Raw genomic sequence first — 18929 nt, 5'->3', positions numbered from 1 at the left:
TGTCCATTGTCCAGGCTCGGCGTCTTCTTCTGTAATGGACGCTTTGCATTCCGTTTTGGCTGAGATCATTCTACACAGCAGGTCTCATCACTCCCATTTTTCAGATCTGAAAACTGAGGGTCAGAGCTTCTGTACAAAAGCTCCTGGAGGCAGGGAGAAGGGCTCTTCACACCACACCAGTACACTTGAGAATTGAAGCAATTATTTCCTCTACATCAGCAGATATTCTTTTAAAATTTTAATATCAAGTAGTGCATATTTAATACTAGATCATGTGTTTTAATGGAATCGTCGACTCGTGTAGCTGTCTGATTACCTTGAACATAAACCAGAATTTCCAGGAGCTCCTTGGCAAGGGTTGCCAGCGCCTCCCCGGAGCTCCCGGCTGGGGCTCACTCACCGCCCGTCCCACAGAATCTGCATTTCTAACCAGCACCTGAACCGCATCCACGCTGCGGGTTTTAAAATCACATGCTCCAAATCCCTGGTCTCGCAAGCCTGTCATCTCACAATGGGCATATTAAAGATCAGAGAAGATGATGCTATTTTCCACCACCCCAGCCCCCGCCTGCCCAAATTAACTGAGGGCCGACTCCACTGCAGAGACAGGGAACTGAGTCTGGAAGGGGAGTCGGAGGGATTCTCGGCTGGCTTCATTCAGGACTGTAAGCCAGGGCCTATCTCTGTTCTCAAATTGCCTCCTAATTCATTCTGTTCTTTTCAAATTTTAATCAGGAGGAACCCTGCCCCCTCCCCGGGGGGGCTATTCCTTCTGCCTCCCCCACCACCACCTCCTGTTTTGCCTTTGTAGTTTCTCCGATTATTTTCTTTCTTTCTTTTTTTTTTTGGTTTTTGGGTCACACCTGGCAATGCACAGGGGTTCCTCCTGGCTCTGCACTCAGGAATGATTCCTGGCGGTGCTCAGGGGACCATATGGGATGCTGGGATTAGAACCCAGGTTGGCCACGTGCAAGGCAAATGCCCTACCTGCTATGCTATCGCTCCAGCCCCTCTCCGATTCTTTTCTTTTTTTTTATTTTTGGGTCACACCTGGCGATGCACAGGGGTTACTCCTGGCTCTGCACTCAGGAATCACCCCTGGCAGTGCTGGGGGACCATATGGGATGCTGGGAATCGAACCCGGGTCGGCCGAGTGCAAGGCAAACGCCCTACCCGCTGTGCTATCGCTCCAGCCCCCTCTCCGATTATTTTCTAAAACAAAAACATCCTCTCCTGGACAATCCGCTACCACGGTGCTGGTGCAGGGCTCCCTGGAGAGAGTCTCCGTGGAGTCAGAGAGGACGGGACAGCCAGACCAGACGCGTCCACTGGGGGAAGGTTGCCGTTCCCATTGTCCTCGGCCAGTGCTGGTCCTCCTCACCCTGGCGGGGAAGTTTAGATGCCCTTGAAGCCTCCCCGGCCCAGACTCAACCCGGTTCTGAGTACTCTGTTACAGAAGGCTCTCGTGTCGCAGAGTCCGGCTGGTGGGTGCAGGCCAGCAAAGCGAAGCGGGAAGAGCTTTGCCCTGGCCGCTGGCTGTCTCCCTCGGAGCCCAGCTCCTGTTCCTGTCACTCGGGCGTCACTTCACCCTGATCACGGCCCCTTTGACTCAGTGTCTTCATCTGTCAAATGGGGGAGTAGTAGAAGAGCAAACAGAAGATATTGGGATGATTCCTGCAATATCCGTCCATGCCAGGCCCCCGGAAAGGGCCGAATAAACAGGAAATGGGAAGCAGGTGCCCAGGGCCCCGCTTGCCTCTGGGAGGTGGGTAGCTGGGGGGGCCCTCTGGCTTCTCTGGGGGGTAGGAATCCAAAGGCCCCTCCTGCATAAGCTCCAGTTGCCAGGGGGCAGGGTCGGCGTGCCAGCCCCACCAGGCTGCAAGAAGCGTGTCCCGTACACACCCTCCCCTAAAAAACTGCACAGGTGCGCACCCTTGATGAAAGCACACACACACACACACACACACACACACACACACACACACACACACACACACACACCCCTGCGCACAGCCTCACCCTTGCACCTCTGTGAGACAAGGCAGACGCCCCGGCAGGCTCGGAACCTCTGTGGGACAGAACGTCCGGACCTTCCCCATGTCTCCAGCTCTGCCATCCCCCCCTCCCTGCTCCGGGGCCGCCTCACACCTTGCTTGAATTCATCGGCCAGGTAACCTTTGCCTCCGCAGCGCGCCTGCCTAACCCTGGGTCTAACCCTCGCCCACAGCCCAGGAGAGGCCGGGACCCCTCCCCAGGGACCCCTGTCCTCAGAGGCAGCGGGGGGACACCGCTGTTCTATTCGTCCTAGCCGCTAGTAATGCTGTGAAAGAGGCTCATAAGGCGTGTGTGACTTGCCTCACTGGCCCGTCACTTCTCACCCACTCGTGTCTATTTCACCAGATTTCCTCTCTGGACCGGCCTTGCCTAAAAATGAGCCCTTTTCACTCAGGACCGTTTGAATGCTGAAAGAAAGGCTTAGATCAATGATTTCCAGGCTTAAGAGGCATTGAGTAAGAATCCAGGAAATCATTCGATGCAAAATCACCAAGGAAATGTGCACCGCAATTTAAACACAGCGCGGGTCTGAGTTACTGCACTTGCCGGGACGTTGTACACAGAATGTCCTTCTCTTTCCAGCGATCCAGGGCGGCTCGATGGAGAAGTTTAGGCTTCTGTCTTTCTTCTTCCCTTTTTTCGGAGAAACAGTGCTTTGCTCCTCGCTAATGAGCTGAATCCTCATCAGAAAAATAAAACAAAACAAACTCACTACCCCCCGCTACCTTCGGGCTGAATAACTCCCCCTTCACTTTCCAGGAAGCTGAATTTTCAAGTGGATTCACTTGAAGAGTGCAGAAAAATCAGACATTTTAATCATTTTTAAGAAAATAACAACAGAAGCCCCGAAAGAAAAAGAAACAGAACTTAATGACAAATCACATTAAAAGAAGACAGATGACTTTAGTGTGGGAAACAGAGCTTGAAAACAAACAGTTTTGTGTGTGAACTTGATCAAAAGCATGATTCTTGGTTAATTTCTTGGTTCTAAATTAAATTATTGCTTCAGAGACACCAGAAGAGCGACGCCAACAATCGTCTCTGCTCCTCCCGGCTCATCTCCATGAGTGCTTGTCCATATCCTTAATGCCTGCAGATAATGAATTTTTAAAGTGTGTTTAAGAAGTGAAGCCGCTTGAGATTCTATTTGGAGTGGAAAATACCTCCCAGCAGATTTTATTTTGGAAAATTAAAGGGAATGCGTAGACCCTGAGATAACATTTAGCCAAGCGTCTGTGAGTCACTTCCCCGGCTCTGTGGGCTGGGTTTGTTTGTAGCTGATAACGGAATCAGGCGGGCACCCTTGGCGGTGAACCTTAGACTGAGGTGATTTAAAGTCGGTCGCTTGAACATTGGGGGGGGGGGGGGGGGGCAGCGGCAGGATTCGGCAGATTTCTTTGAGCCCGGGGTAGGTTCTAAGTATCTCAGGCTGTGAACAGGACCGTCTCCCTTGCGAGTCTGTTCTGCGTTTGGGCGGGAGCCTGTCCCACAACCTGCAGGCCGTGGGGCCGTCCGTGCCAGGCTGCCGAGACGTCCTGGCGACCCACCAGCAGTGCCCCCCCAGTCAAAGCAGCAGCAGATGTCACACTGGCTAAAAAATCATAATTTTATAGCGTTGGATTTAGGACACTGACCCCAGTGCTGCGATGTATATTCATTGAACCACATCCACGCGTGGGCCACGGGTGGGGCGTGTGGTGTCGCGGTGTAGGGAGTGAGAAACTACAGCGGCTCGTGTTCCTGCCTTCGCTGCAGGCTGCTTTGAAAACCGTTTATTCTATTTTCCCCTGACCCGCCGGTGTAAAGTGCTGGGAAAGCAGAAGAAGCTGGGGGCAGTTTGTAAACAAATAGTGTTGTCATGTTCCGCAGAAATCTGACACACAAAAACAGGCGGTGGGTCACGGGCTGCAGGCTGTAACTCCTGGCCCGGGGTGGTGGTGGGGGGACGGGTGTTCTAAGCTGGCCCGAGTGCGCGCTCTGCATTGCTCTCAGCTGGCCGCATTGCCTGTGTGAGCTTGAATTCAGTTCCCGAGGCTCCGCGCCTCAAGTCCCCAGGCCAGGCGACAGAGACGCGTCTCCCGCTGAGGCCAGAGGCTCTCTACACGCCCCGGAAGGCCGGTCTTTAGCCCCGGGATTAGAGTCTCAGTGAGGGCCCGAGGAGATCCTCTCTGTGAAGAAAAGACTCCGGAGCGCAGACTGCGTGCTCGAGTGTGCTGTGGGTCAGAGCCGGATACTCGAGGCTTCCCGGCCAGTCCCGCCTCGGTAAAGCGGGAGCATCATTCCGGCTTGGGGAAGGGTCCTGGGACTGTGGGGAGGGGACCCAGAGGAGGACGTCGCGTTGTTCCCTCTATGGAGGTAGGAACTGAGCAGCAGCTGGGTACGAGTAGAAGGAACGTGGGCCCCGTCCAGGGAAGCGTAACTCACTGCTCAAGGCACAGGCCGGGCTCCGCAGAGCAGCAGAAACAAGGCAAACAGGTGGGCCCTTCCTCCCGGAAGCTCAGTCTCGAAACAGCGAGAGTGAGGGGGAGCGGCTGGACCTCCTGGGCCTGCTGGCCAAGACGGCCCCAGAACAGGAAGCGCAAAGAGCCAGTGCTCTGAGATAACTCACGACCCCATTGTTCATCAAAGATATGCAAATCAGCAGCTCACATTTCTTTCCCACGTGACCCGAAACGGCAACCTGGGATTCACTGTTAGTGTGAGAAAAGCAAAAGCTAATATACTTTGGATTAAAGTCCAGATCGATGAAACCTTTCTGGTGGATGATTTGTCCGTGTCTAACTAAATTTGAAATGGACGTTTCTTGTGAATCAGCAGTTCCTTGGAAGAGAAAAATACCTGCACAAGCAGCTATTTACTGCTCGACAGCCAGGAATTACGGAACACCAGACGAGCTGTCCCAGGGAGGGCACACCCAAATTAAAAGTATTATGCAGTTGTGGGAAAGGATGAAGTAAATCCATCTGACCTGAAATAAAAAGTGCATAGATCTAAGAGCAAAGTTATCGGTTGCATCGTGTATGTGAATATATTTTGCAAATATGCTAGAATAGCCATCAAATTGCGTGGTGACTGAGCAAGGGGAGGGAGGGCTGGGATGGTGAATTAATGCATATGCCATTTCTCTCCAGGGGTTTTTTTTTTAATTGCCCATTAAAGTAACATGTGGGAACTGGGGAGAAGTGTGAAGGAGGCTCAGTATACACAAACCCCAGGCCTCATCCCTGGTACCGCAGACGGCCTTTCAAGCACCACTAGGGGTGGCCCTGGGGGTTCCCATCACCACCGGGGTGGGCCCCCAGAATCAAGCCAGACCAAGTAACAAATGCATGTGCAAAATAACGTCATAGGCCGAGTGTGCGATAAAAGCCTATTTGCAGTCCGGGTTCAGCCTTCCCTCCCAAATGGCTCGATTCGGTCACCAATGGAACAGTAACAGTTACAGCTTTTTTGTTTTGTTTTGTTTTTTGGGTCACACCTGGCAATGCTCAGGGGTTACTCCTGGCTCTGCACTCAGGAATCACCCCTGGCAGTGCTCAGGGGACCATATGGGATGCTGGGATTCGAACCCGGGTTGGCCACGTGCAAGGCAAACGCTCTACCCGCTGTGCTATCGCTCCAGCCCCCAGTTATAGCTTTGTAGTTCCTATGTTTTGTTAAAGGAAGGGGGGAAATGTTATTTCCTCCTGCCTGGTATTTTCCCAGGAAACCTGGAGTCGTGGCCCCAGGGATCGTACCTGAACCCACATGTCGGGAAGGTCCTTTCTCTGCAGTGTCTGCGGCAAGAGCCCATTTTAGGATTCTCAGGCTACATTTCTGGAAACATCTGGGCTGCGTGATTATGACGATCAGTTGTGCGGGCCCATATGCCCCAGCTCCAGCTCAGACTCTGTGCAGACACACAGAGAAAAAGCACCAGCAGCGACCCTCGGGAACGCCAGGCTTGACGGGGTCTGAGCTAGGGGCTGCTCCGCAGACCTGGGGGCGCCTTCCCCAGCCCCGGGGGCAGACCGGAGAGCCACATCAACATTCAGCTGCAGAGTCGCTGCTTCTGCTGGGAAGCGGTGATTCACGTTGGCTGGGGGAGCTTCCCAGAATGCTCCAGAACGCAGCGCGCGAGCCTATAGCCACCCCAGCGCGCGCTGCTGAGGGGAATGAGCGCGGCTGTTGTTGTTAAGTGGGGAGATTGCTGGGAAGTGGGGCCCCTCCGCCGGCCGACTCCACACTCCTGGCACGCACCTTCGCGCGTCCCCACGAGGCTGCGGCTCGAGACGCTGCCATATGGCGGGGCCGCCGCCAAGCCTCCTGGCACCTGGAGGATGAATTGGCCTGACCTACGGGGCCGATCGTTCCCTTGCTTACATCAGAAGCCCATATAGGCACACAGGAATTAATTGTGCCGCATGCATTGTAAGCCAGATCATCTTATTTTAATTTCCTGATAAGGTCTTGTCAACTAGACAGAACCAATTTGTAATCACAGCTGGTGAGCGACTCATCCACTGCAATTAGGGAGGAGGTGAGGAATTAATTGGTTACAACCAAAAAGGAGTTCACTGGTGATGTTGCTGGCCAGTTCTCGCCAGGGCGGGCCCTCAGTCGAGCCAGAGAGATGGGGGCCGGCTCAAGCGGTCAGCACGGGCCTTTCACGTGTGAGCCTCGGGCTTCATGCCTGGCGCCGGACCCTCAAGTACCATCACAAGTGTCTCTACCCCCAGTTGGCACCATTCAAGCGAGATACTGCTTTAGGGGCCTTTGATCGCAGTGGCCTCCCGGGATGGCCGGGACAGGGCAAGAGGACATGGCGAGGGTGTGGACAGCGGGTCTGTGGCAACTTAACTGGCATCCTGCTGTTAGCTTCAGGCTACGGAGCTTGTGGCCCATTGGGCCCACCCCCGAGAAGGGCCCCCCATGGATGCCTCCAACTCTGGCCTGCAGCCCCTGACACTGCTGCTTCCTGCAAATGTCTCTAGAGCCCCTGGATCTGGGTGAGACAACCCTGTCTCTGCAGACGAGCACGCGGCCTTGGGATCACGGGCCGGGTCAAACTCTTCTGGAAACTTATGTCAAGCCTCCATGCTATTATGTCTTCACCTTCCTCTTCTGGTCGTTTGTTTGCTGTGATCTGGGGATTTGTGATCGTCTGTGGGAGAATGTTAAGACAAGGCTGCAGCACCCCCCCCCCCGCCACCCCAGGTCTTTGGTCAACGATACGCCCAGCTGGGCCGAGCAACAGTACAGGGGTTAGAGCACTTGCCTTGCATGCTGCCGACCCAAGTTCGATCCCCGGCATCCCATATGGTCCCCTGAGCACCACCAGGAGTGATTCCTCAGCACAGAGCTAGGAGTAACCCCTGAGCATTGCTGCCCCCTCCGCCCCTTGCTCCCCTCCACGCACCCCTGCCCCCAAACACAAAGAAAGTAAAAGATACCGTCCAGCCAGCTGAAGACAGCAGACCCACACGGAGCCCTTCTGTCACCGTCCTTCAAAGCCTTAGTCACGACTCTTGGCGATGCTTCGGGTGTTCTGGGGTTGCGTGAGAGCTGGCCCCGCTCAGAGTCGGGCTTCCCAGGCCTCCTTCCGCGCCCGTGAGTTCCGAGTCTGACCCCCGTGCTCGCCCAGCTTCCGCTCCCAGGTGTCCCCCCACGGGGAGTTAAGCCCATTGTCCGAGATTCCCATGCTCAGTCTGCTCGCTCGACTCCAGGCACAGGCTGGCTCGCTTCCTGCCCCTCCCAGTGCTCCCGGACAAGCTTTCATCGACTGGGGATTCCACCTCGGAGTGGTCCTCACCTCTGACCATCCCCCCCAGGGACAGGATCCTTGACAGAAGACACCGTTCTGCTTTGCCACTTCCAGATGTGTGGCCCGATGATACTTTCTTAATCATGTCTTAACTACCACACACTGCATTCATGAAACAGCTGGAGAATTAAGGAGAGTGTTGTTTGGTCCCGTTCCTGACATCTAGGGAACCTTTCAAGTGTTGTAGAAGTGACTCAAGGGATTTAAGTGACTCGGGCTGTCACTCCTGGGCCACCAGCGCCCCTGTGGTTCTGTAGTGACTTGACTGTCCAGGCTTCCTTGGTGCATTTCTCAGGGTGTTCCTGTGAGCCTTGAGCCCACAGCCATCAAAACTCTCTGAATTGGAGTCAACTAGTGTGGAAAAGTGTCTTGGTAAATGCTTGGTTATCATAAAACACACTTCAGTATGTCACAGAATTTGGATACTGGACAATCTGATTTTTTTTTTTGAGGATCAAAAAGGTTGGGACTCTTAAATATATATAATAATATTTAGCTTGGGGTTCTAAACCAATGAATATTGGTTTAATATGTCAAAAACTGTTTCCCCACTAACTAATTTTTGGATAATGTTTAAGTTTAGTGATTAAGACACAGGATGGTACTGGGAAAGGTGGGGTGTTGGCGAGACTCGGTTAGACCCCCGCTTCCATCACTAACCTGTGTCTAGTGAGAACTCTTGGCGACAGGGTTAGACCCCCACTGTCGCCACTAGCCTGTGCCCCGTGAGCACTCAGCCTCTCCAGGTCCCTTCGTTCCCTCTTCTGCAAAACTGCTGAGCTACCACCATTTAAAGACCAGGGAAGACAGTATTTATTGCATTTTGATACCACCCATTTTCCAATGCTGTGTTCAAATCTTAGCAGTAGTTTCTCCTTTCAGCAGAACTTAATTTTCGCTTCCAGATTTGGATGTTTCCAGGTCATTGTTTACTAAGTACTGCTACAAATTCTCGATTATAAGTGCTCTAGGAGCGAGAACTACGTCATCTATATTCTCAGTAGCACCTTACTCATCTATTTCAACATACATTCCCCAAAGACTTGGTTTGCAGGATTTTTGTTTGTTTGCTTACTTGGACATTTTAATTTCTTTCCACATGTTGGGTTCTTACTGCTACTCCCCTTCTACCTGCCTCTCCAAACCCTTTTCATTCCTTCTAAAAGTCACAGCGTCTCTGGGAGTTTAGTGAGAGAACAGTTGATCTTCCAAGGGAGTTTCGGAAAGAGACTGAGTCCAGACGAGAGCGTGGTGCTTACCTTTGCACGCTGGAGAGGCGCACCGCTTGAATTCGAGCTTCAAAGCTTCGTAACCAATCTAAAAGTTGGCCTGCATGATTTTCATACTTTTACTATTTGGCTATAGATTAACATTAGGTTTTACCCCCAAAGTGAATTTATCCCTTCAAACGTTCCTAATGTGTTTCTACACTCTTAACTGTGATTTAATTATGACTTAAGGCCAAAACATTGTCTGGAAGAATACATTAAATTGTATAATAGAATGTAGAAAATTTATACAGAAACTTGCTTTCTAGGCACTTTTTAGAGAACACAACTCCTCGGTAAGAGTGAGATAAACTTGTTGATAATCCTTCACCTTGCATACTTCTGGTAACTCATGCCCACCTGCCAACTTTCTCCTGAGTGCTTGTAACTTCTACCCTATGGTACCTGTTTGATCTTTGACCTGATGAAGAAATGGAACCTATCCTTTCACAGGAAGCTTCCACATGATTATATGGCTGACGTTCTAGACACTGGGTGTCATGGAGGCAGATAGTATGTCTTATCCCACTTGATTCTTGGCGTTTAGACCTCATTGCTGTTTCTTTTACATCTTTTAGTTGAACATACTATGCTTTAGTTTTGAGTGGATCTGTTGAGATTTTGAATAACATAAGTTCATGATTTTTAAAAGCTATCGTTCGGCACCAGAATCTCTTCCATAATATTCCTACTGAACAATTATTTACATTCTACTTGAAATTATCCAGTGACAATGCAATTATTTCATCCAGAAAAAATTAGTGCTTTCAAATTGTAACACAAATTTCCTCAGCCTTCTCCAGCCCTTGGGTAACTGTGAGGTCATACAAACATTAATTTCTCACCACACAGCACATTTCTGGAACCTCATCCTACCTGCCTCCCTTGGGTTTTATTTCAGTTATTTATAGAAAACTCCTGAGAATCTCACAGGAATTCAGGTTTCCCTCCCGGGAATTCCTCTCCTGGTCTCCTTTTGTTGCTGTTTTTTGTTTCGGCATACCTCACACCCAGGGATGCTCAGGGGCTACTCCTGGCTCTGTGCCCAAGAATCACTCCTGGCAATGCTCGTATGGGATGCCAGGGGTCAAACCAAGTTGGCCGCATGCAAGGCAAGCACCTTACCAGCTGTAAGGTAAAAAAAAGCTGTAAGGTAAAAAAAAGGTAAAAAAGCTGTAAGCCTCTAGCCCCATTGCCTCTTTTTTGACTAATGTTCTTGGGAAGCTCAGGCCAAACGTTCCTCTCATCTGCCCACCAGTGTAAAGGCTGCTTCTCAAATGCCTCCTAGAACCCTAAAGACCATGAGCACCTAAACACACCCAAAATACACATTAGTAGCTCTGGCCTTCGTCGCACCCGAGAAAAAGCAGGCTGTGTTCCCCTTAGGAGTGGATTGGCCAGGCCACCACTGATGCTAACAGTTATTCGGAGGAACGGAAGGGAGAATCCTGAAGGTCAGCCAAGACGTCTGTGCTCTGTGCATCTTTGAACTTGTGGGAGAGCCTCATCCCTCCCCGAGCTACAGAGCAGTTGGACTGGACTAGCAACACCAAGACACGTCCCCTGTCCACAGGCCTGCATCTCCCAACGAGAATCTGCAGAGTCATTCTCCCCTGAGAGGGGCCTTCCTCCCCGTCGGAGCCATGCGCTAACTTGGGAAACAGCAGAACTTCCCGGGCACCCCCCACGTCACAACCACAACGAAGGCTGACTTTCAGCCTCGGGTCAGCCGGGACACTCTGCTGCAGCTGTCTGGACAGTGGCCAGGCCAACATGGGGGAACACCGGGCGGGACTCATCCCCTCACCACTACTCGCCCTACACATCCTATTCGGGAGGGGGAGGTGCGAGCACAACTGCTCGATAATAAGAAACTGAGGCCCGTGGCGGGGCCGGTTGGTGATGGAGAACTCTGAGCAGAGATCTCTGTGAATCAAACTCGGTGATTCGTCATGCTTTCAAATCTGCGACTTCTGTTTTGCTGATCGGGTGGTTCTCAAATCGAACGTACTCCCATTTCCACATGCGTTTGGGGCCCTCGTTCTCAGTGTTGTTTGGGAAGTTTCAAATTTGCTTAGCTGCCAAGTTGCAGATCTATTTATTCATTCCACAAACAGGCAGGGCTGCGTATGTACTGTGTCGGGCGCTGTGCCATTTAAAGTCATTCTAATTTGAAATACAGATTCATAGTGATTATAACCATCCTGGAATAGACAGTGCCCAGCAAAAAAAAATTTTTTTAAAGAAAACAACCCTCCATGATTTAAAGAAACTGTTGCAAGAGGAAAATGTCAGACCTTGACAGGAAAGTCGAGATTCAGAGCTAGCAGTTTTTAATAGTAGGCAGAGAAAACCCCACTGCAAGCAGATGTGGGCTCTGTCTCTTTCCAAGAGGAAGCCCTTGAGGGTTTGCAAGGCAAAAATAGGTTCGTGCCGAAGCTCCCTTGCTGGAATCATTCATGATGATGACCGGGCAGAGTTCAGGCTCGGTTTTGATCAAGGAGTTGGCGCGCAAGCCGGTAAACAGCCCATTTTATGTGCATTCTGCACCCAGCCAATCTCCCAAGAATTTGGGGGTGACACGGGGCGCCGGGATCACCCATCGGGATTAGGTAGCGGCCCCGAGCCCTCTGCAGCTCTGTGGATGAAAGTACCGACGCCAGCTCAATGAGGCTGCCGGGTTGCAGCAGCGGAGGCCAGCCAGGCCGGAGGGAGTGTCCTCCGGGAGCTGACCCAAAGCAGGGGTGAGGCTGAACGTGCGAATGAAAATGTGATTGACGCGTGTGCTCGCGAAATAAAGCGGATCAGGGAAAGTGGAGGAAATGCTTCTGGTCTCTGTCATCTGGCCAAGTCCGGGGGCCTCTGGAGCCCGTGAGCGCTTTTAAAGGAAGTTTGTGCCTGGAGACACCAGTGGGGAACTGGGGGATGTGAAAAGCAATTAAGGGACGGTCTGCGTCCCGGAGAGAGGCCGTCTGAGGCTGAGGAACCAAGTGTTGCGTTAATTGTCAGAGAGCCATTGCTCTCCACGCCCCAGCAGAGACTCTGCAGAACAGCCCGTCTGAACGTCCTTCCTGCTGATGGGGAGATTGGATTCCGCCTCACTAACCAGGCCAGGAGGCCAAGGATGCCAGCAGAAGGGCAGGGACACGGGGGCGGCCAGTTTACGCTCTGGACCAAGGCACTGTCTCTCGCAGGCCAGTTGGCCCATTGGTCGTTATATTAGAATAGTCCCACCAACGGCATGGGCTGCGCTGCAGCTCAGACCAGGACCTTTGGGGAGCGACACACGACGGCTCTGCTACTGTGTAGCAGCCCACAGACAGCGCTGCTGCCCCCCGTGTGTCGGGGTGGGGGGTCACATCCCTAAACAGCCACACAGAGCAGACATTCTGTGGGAACCCAGTCTCCCCACCAGCATGGACACACTCTGTGAATCACGGAAGCTTCCAGATCACTTGCCCGTCCCCACTGTGAGTGCATGCGTCCCAGCCTGACCCCAGAGCGCTCACGAGAATGGCACCAATTCCATCCATCCGCTCCAACTTATCTCCGGAAGCCGGGCCGCTCCACATCGTGCAGATAAATTTCAATCCATCTGCATTTTCCCTACTTCCCGGGATCATAACACAGCTTAATTTGCTCCCTCACATATTTTCTAGACGGTAAGAAATCTCTGCCTTTCTGTGGAGGTTCATCCCCAGAACCATATTCAAAAGAAAGAGAAAGAGAAAAGCATAAAAATCAAGGTCGGGAAGATTAAGCCCCTTAATTCACATGCCAACCTTCCCATTTCAATTGTGGTTTTGTCTCCCAGCTAAAGTTTGTCTTTTTGTGACATTTGCATTAAGCCCAGAGGACATTTTGAGTGGAAACACGCTGAAAGCCTAATTGAAACTCTGAGTGGTGCCACTGGCCTCATTTGCATTCTCCCACCAGTGGGGAGTGCTCTCTTCCCCCTTCCTGCTCCTGGGGTGCTCAAAGATTATCTCAAAGGATGATGTTGTGCAATTGATTCCAATAAATCCCCATGTACAGTATATTATGCGTAGATTTCTTTTCCTTTCCAGAGGCTATTTTAAATGCCACAGCTATAAACCACGGGAGGCCGCCCTTCCTAGGTTTAGAGCCGCACAGGTACTTCCCTTCCCCCCGCAGAGAGAGGTTTGGAATATTTGTTCACAAGTGTGATTGTTTCTTAGAATTTTTCCTTTCAATTATCCTTCTCAAGTCCTTCTGAGCTATTTAGGAGGCTGTTTCTATAGAAACATATTTTTTTTTAATTGATAGGTATAAAATGTTCCGTCTCACCCCAGTCTGATCTTGGAATTCTGCCCCCAGAAACTTTGTACACTGGCTCCATCTCTGTTTAATAAAGTGAACGGGATTTGGTGTTGTAGCGGCGAAGTTAGCAGCTGGGACGGTGACACAGCAGACACCCTCGGCTGTAACTTCAGCAGGAGATTTGAGGCGAGATTATAATTGGAGAATACTTGGGTTTTTTTCCCCAGGAAGGAGAAATGAAGAGTGAGTGTGGTGACTATTTGTGATCTGATTAAATATTTGTCATATTTTCATAGCCATGATTTAGAAACCTTGCACTAAACTCTCGGAGAGCCCGGAAAGCTGCCGAGAGTATCCCGCCCGCACGGCAGAGCCTGGCGAGCTCCCCGTGGCTTATTGGATATGCCAAAAACAGTAACAACAAGTCTCACAATGGAGACGTTACTGGTGCCCGCTCGAGCAAATCAACGAACAACAGGACGACAGTGCTCCAGAGCACTAAACTTGTTCTCACTGGCGAGGTCTGGGTTTGTGTCTTGGCAGAGATTTGCATCTTTCTCCAGCCAGCACTATGTATTTGAGATGTAGCGTTTCCAATAGCAGAAGCCCCCCCAGATCATAGCAGGTAACTGTTGGGAATGGTGTCTGAGTCCTCCTGAACGACAAGCCCCGCAGGCAGAGCCCGGCGTGAGTTGGGATAAATGAGGCTCTAAAGTGACAGGAAGATCACCCAGCCCGACCTTTCCCAGCCCCGGCTACCCATCCCAGTCTCTGGGTGCGTACGAGGACAAAGGTGTGCTTTTGCACTTTGGTTCCTTTGTTTTAATTATGTTCCAACAGCTGAACAAGTAAAATCGTGTGAGGCCACTCAAAGAAAACCAAAGTGAAGGGCGGGGTCAGGCATAGGGAAGCCGGGCAGCGGGGGAGGGCGGGGCTCCCCGAGGACCATGGTCTTTCCGATTCCTTCAGCCTCAGTCGGCCTCTTGATTCCTCCGGAAGCAAAACCCGCCTTGGAGGCCCGTGTAAGGATTCTCAGGAACGGCACATTCTCCTTGCAGCGTCCTTCCCACAGGGAAGGAGTTAGCGGGGGTCTGTGGGCAGTGCTTCTTATGAACAGGTCCTTTGAGCACTGTGGAACCGAAGTTCCCGGAGTCCATCGAGCGGGGTGTTGTCATATTGTGATTTCACCCCTTCGGTGCATCATCTCCCTCCGCAGCCTCGCAGGAGACGGGGGAAGTGGAAGGACTCAGAGATGGGCCTGGCTGGCTCCAAAACACGCCCCTTCTTTAGCCTTGGCGGAGATGCCGAGAGTAGCCGTCGCCATGGCAACAGCAGGCTGCAGGCACGCGGTACCTGACTGGAAAGAGGTGGAGGGGCCCCGGAGGCAGGTAAAACCCTGCCAGGAGAGGGGATCTGTGCGGGCGGAGGAACCAGCTGCTTCCTTCGTGCCCAGGCCCAGGAGAGACGGGGGAGGCTGGGGCGGGGCCCCATGAAGAACACCGGGGGCTGTCAGTGCGCCGGGGACTCACATACTGTGGGACTGGGGCTGGAGAGAGCCCAGCGGGCAGGGTGCGAGCACACCTGGGGTCCCCCCGCTCGAGGGAGCGAGCCCTGAGCAAGAGTCATCCTCCGAAACAAACAGAAAGAACTCTGGTTCCGAGGACGCCTGGGAATTTCTTTTTCCCACTTTGCCAGTGAAGACAAAGAGGTTTAAAGGGGTTTGGACAGGTCCCCCCTCCCCCAGGTGACTCGCTCCCTCACAGACCCAGGCTGGCAAAGGTAAACTGAGGAAGCTTCCTTGGAACCTACCCATGGGCACCGGAGCCGCAGGCTGGCAGGGCCCCTGCCTCCGCCTCGCTGCGCCAGGCCTGGCCGGGAAAGGAGGACACCCTGGACACAGAGCTGGGGACGGCGTCACTGTGGGGCGACACCCCGGGTCCAGCGGCTTCCTCTGGGCTCCAGCCCACCCATGTGCAGCAGAGTCCTGGGCGGGAGAGGGCAGGCCTGGCCCGGTGGTGACGGGCTTCTCTGCGGGGCTCAGCCAGCCTGAGGCGGGACCCCTGTCTGCCCCGGAACTGGTCACGGGTGTCAGAGGAAACCAAGATCCACGCGGGCAGCCCTGCACCCCCCCACGGCCAGGTGGAAAGGGCACCCGCGGGCAATGTTTCGTGTTTAGGGAGCAGGCTCGGGCGCATCTGAAAACCCGTCAGCCCAGGCTTCCTGATTCGCACGCTCCGGGGCAGCTGGAGCAAGGGGTAGCTAGCGGTGAGCACGTGCGCTGGAAGCCCCAGCGGCAGGGGTGAGGCCGGGAGACAGGAGCAGAGTGACGGTGGCCAGGCAGAGTGGCGGAGAGCTGGGCCGGGGTGCGTCCTACCCAGCCGGGCGCCCACGGGGGAGCCCCGCCACGGCTCCCTGAGGCAGTGTCCCTGCTCCCGGGGGCGCCTTCCGGGGTGCCCACTGCCGCTGTGAGAAACACCCCCAGACTCACCCTCAGCTGGACCCTGCAGCCGTGCCGCCCCCAGCGGCCCACCCTGGGCTCGCTTGGACTTTCTTGCTGCTCTTATTATCCGTTCCCTTGTTTCTCACACGTGGTTGCTGGGCCACACCTGGTGGTACCCAGGGTCACTCCATCCCCGTCCTCGGGTTCACTCTGGCCGACGGAACCAGATGCGGTGCCAAGAATCAAGGCAGGCGAGGGCCTTCACCCTCACTCTGCCCTCACCCTCTCCTACGCCACCCTGAGAGCCAGACAAAGGCACACAAGCTCTGGGCTAGTGGCTCAGAGGCACCAGGAAGTTCCATTCTGCACAGGAACCCAACCCACACCTGGCTCAGCCCTCTCGGGGGTGCACAGCCCCCCCCCAAACACAGGTTAGGTCACAGCCCTGCGCGTCACCCTGCGCGTCCAGCCCGTCACCCCAGCTGCCACTCAGCCTGGCCCCGCTTGTCTCTGTCTTGTCTTACTGGACACGGAAGTGAGCTATGATTTGACTGAGGATTTGAGCGGGTGGCCAAAGCCACGGGCCTCTGGCAGAGCCTCGGGACACGGCAGGGTCAGCCCCAGGCGGGGTCAGCCTGGCAGCGCTCCTGGCCTACCGTGGTTGGTGGCCGTGCGGGGGGGAGCAGGAGGCCACGGGAAGTGGCGCGTCAGATCCGCCCGGCTGGTCACGCCTTCTGTTCCCTTCTGCTCTCTTTGGCCAGTGACCTTCAGTGACTGCAAGGGCAACGAGCAGCTCCGCTATGAGGTCTCCAGCCCGTACTTCAGGGTGAACAGCGAGGGCGGCCTGGTGGCCCTGCGAAACGTGAGCGCCGTGGGCAAGACTCTGTTCGTCCACGCCCGGACGCCCCACGCAGAGGACATGGCCGAGCTCGTGATTGTCGGCGGGAGAGAGATCCAGGGCTCCTCGCAGGTACTGTGCTGACCGGGGCAGGGGGGTCCCAGCAGGAGCGCCACTGTGTGTGTGTGTGCGTGTGTGTGTGTGTGTGTGTGTGTGTGTGTGTGTGTGTGTGTGTCCGAGGTGGGCAAGCGGTGTCGGTTGGTTGTCGGTCACGCTCATGGTTCTTCTGTTGCTGCAAGTCACACACCCAGTGTGAGACGCGCTGGGGTGAGGAAGCCGGGAACCGAACCTCACGGGCCAGGTAACTCCGAGAGAGCCGACTCCGTGCCAGCACGCACGGGGCAGCACAGGGCCCTCCTCCAGCTGTGATGGCAGCTCCAGGCCCGGCCACGGCCCTCCCTCCCTCCCTCCCTCCCTCCCTCCCTCTCTCTGTTGTGGGAGACGGATGCGCTGGTGGAAACCCGCGGTAGCCGGAATGTGCGGCACCGGCCCTCGTGGGGTGCCCGGGGCGAGAGTGCGGGGTGCCCGGGGCGAGAGTGCGGGGTGCCCGGGGCGCGGACACAGAGCTGCTGTGGCTCATCTGTGCCTGGGACAACGTCCCTGGGCTGCTGGGCGCGTCTCGGGCCACGCTGGTCCGTGGCAGGCAGGAGAGACGTCGCGTTTGCAGGGGGAGCGGTGGGGGGGGCCAGGGACCCGGCGCTGGGGGCCCAGAGAGATGAAGCCCCTTCCCTACCCGCATCTCTCACTTGGCGCCGTCTGAGCACCTTGTCAGCTGTCGTTCGGGCTGCGGCCCACCCCCCTCCCCACACCCCTGCCACACGGGCAACACAGCGCCCGGCCGGGCGTTCTGTGAGTTTTGAGAATCGGTCTTTTTTTTTTTTTTTTTTTTGCTTTTTGGGTCACACCCGGCGATGCTCAGGGGTTACTCCTGGCTCTGCACTCAGAAATTACTCCTGGCAGTGCTCAGGGGACCATATGGGATGCTGGGATTTGAACCCGGGTCGGCCGTGTGCAAGGCAAACGCCCTACCCGCTGTGCTATCGCTCCAGCCCCCGAGAATCAGTCTTGTGAGCTGCCCAGATGTGGGAAGCCCCAGCCCAGCCCCAAGGGGAGAGAGACGCAGGGAGAGAAGAACAAAGGAGCGAGAGACCGGCCCCTGGGACGAGGCACAGAGGCTGGAGAAAGCCCAGTGGGCTGCTCACATGTGCCCCACGAGGCCTGGACCCCCTACAGTGGCAGGAATCCCCTCTTGGCAGAGGAGTGGACCATGGCCAGACCCGACCCCTGGCTTGAAACTCGCGGGGGGGACACATTTCTCTGCCCGCACACCCACCGCCATCCTGCCGCGGCTTCCTAGGAGGGTCCCCCCGGCTTAAGCCCCCGTGGCTGAGGCCACTGGCCATGGGTCAGAGGGGAGAGTGTGTGACAGGTGTGGGGGCCGGGAGGGGAGGGAGCAGCAGGGCGGAGGTGTGGCCGAGCCCAGTGTCCACTGAGCCCAAAGCCTGGGAGGGCAGAGCAGCTGGCCGAGGAAGGGGTGGACAGTCCAGTCGGGGTAGGCTGTGCTACATGGCGGCGGGCTCCTGGGTGCATTCTGGGGCCACGGGGCCACGGGGTCCCGGCCAGGGCAGGCCCCGGGGGAGACCCGAGAGTGGGCCGGGCGTTGGCGTCCCAGTGGGCTCCCCTGGGATGGCCTGGGGCCGGACAGCAGCGTCACGCCCGCTCCTCACCCCGGGAGCCACAGGGAGGAGAGCCGGGGCCAGCCCGGCCACTCCCGGCCCTTGTAGACACGCAGGAGTGCTGGCCACAGCCGTGTCCGAGCCCCTGGTGTTGATGTTCCAACACCCCGGGACCCTCCGAAGTGCCACGACCCCCCCCCCCACCCACTGTCCCGTCTCCCTCACTCGCCTGAGCCCAGGGACGCAGGACACTCTGTCTTCTGGCGGCAGGGGCTGCTGGGATGAAGGCCGGGGCCACCACCCATGCCCTGTGGACACGCGGTGGGGACCGTGGAACACAGCTCGTGGACGTGTGCCTGGGCGGAACCAGGGCTGCCATGTCCACCCTCTCTCCTCAACCCCCACTGCTGGACAGCGCTGGGCCGTGGGACAGCTGAGCTCTTGTTTTTGTCTGTTAGCTTGATGGTGTGTGCATATGTGTGTGTGCATGTGTGTGTATGTGTGCGTG

The 18929-nt window shown here is 55.0% G+C and overlaps 1 protein-coding gene across 1 annotated transcript in view; it reads left to right on the top strand.

The window, feature by feature from the left end:
* CDH13 (cadherin 13) overlaps positions 1-18929 on the top strand; it is a 700004-nt gene that overhangs the window by 323993 nt on the left and 357082 nt on the right. The window contains exon 3 of the mRNA XM_055146163.1: positions 16609-16817. Coding sequence (XP_055002138.1) covers positions 16609-16817 — 209 coding nt within the window. The remainder of the gene's footprint in view (positions 1-16608; positions 16818-18929) is intronic.

The sequence above is a fragment of the Sorex araneus genome, chromosome 8 (assembly GCF_027595985.1).
Source record: "Sorex araneus isolate mSorAra2 chromosome 8, mSorAra2.pri, whole genome shotgun sequence".
Taxonomy (NCBI): Eukaryota; Metazoa; Chordata; class Mammalia; order Eulipotyphla; family Soricidae; genus Sorex; species Sorex araneus.
This window is presented reverse-complemented; position numbering and strand designations above follow the sequence as displayed.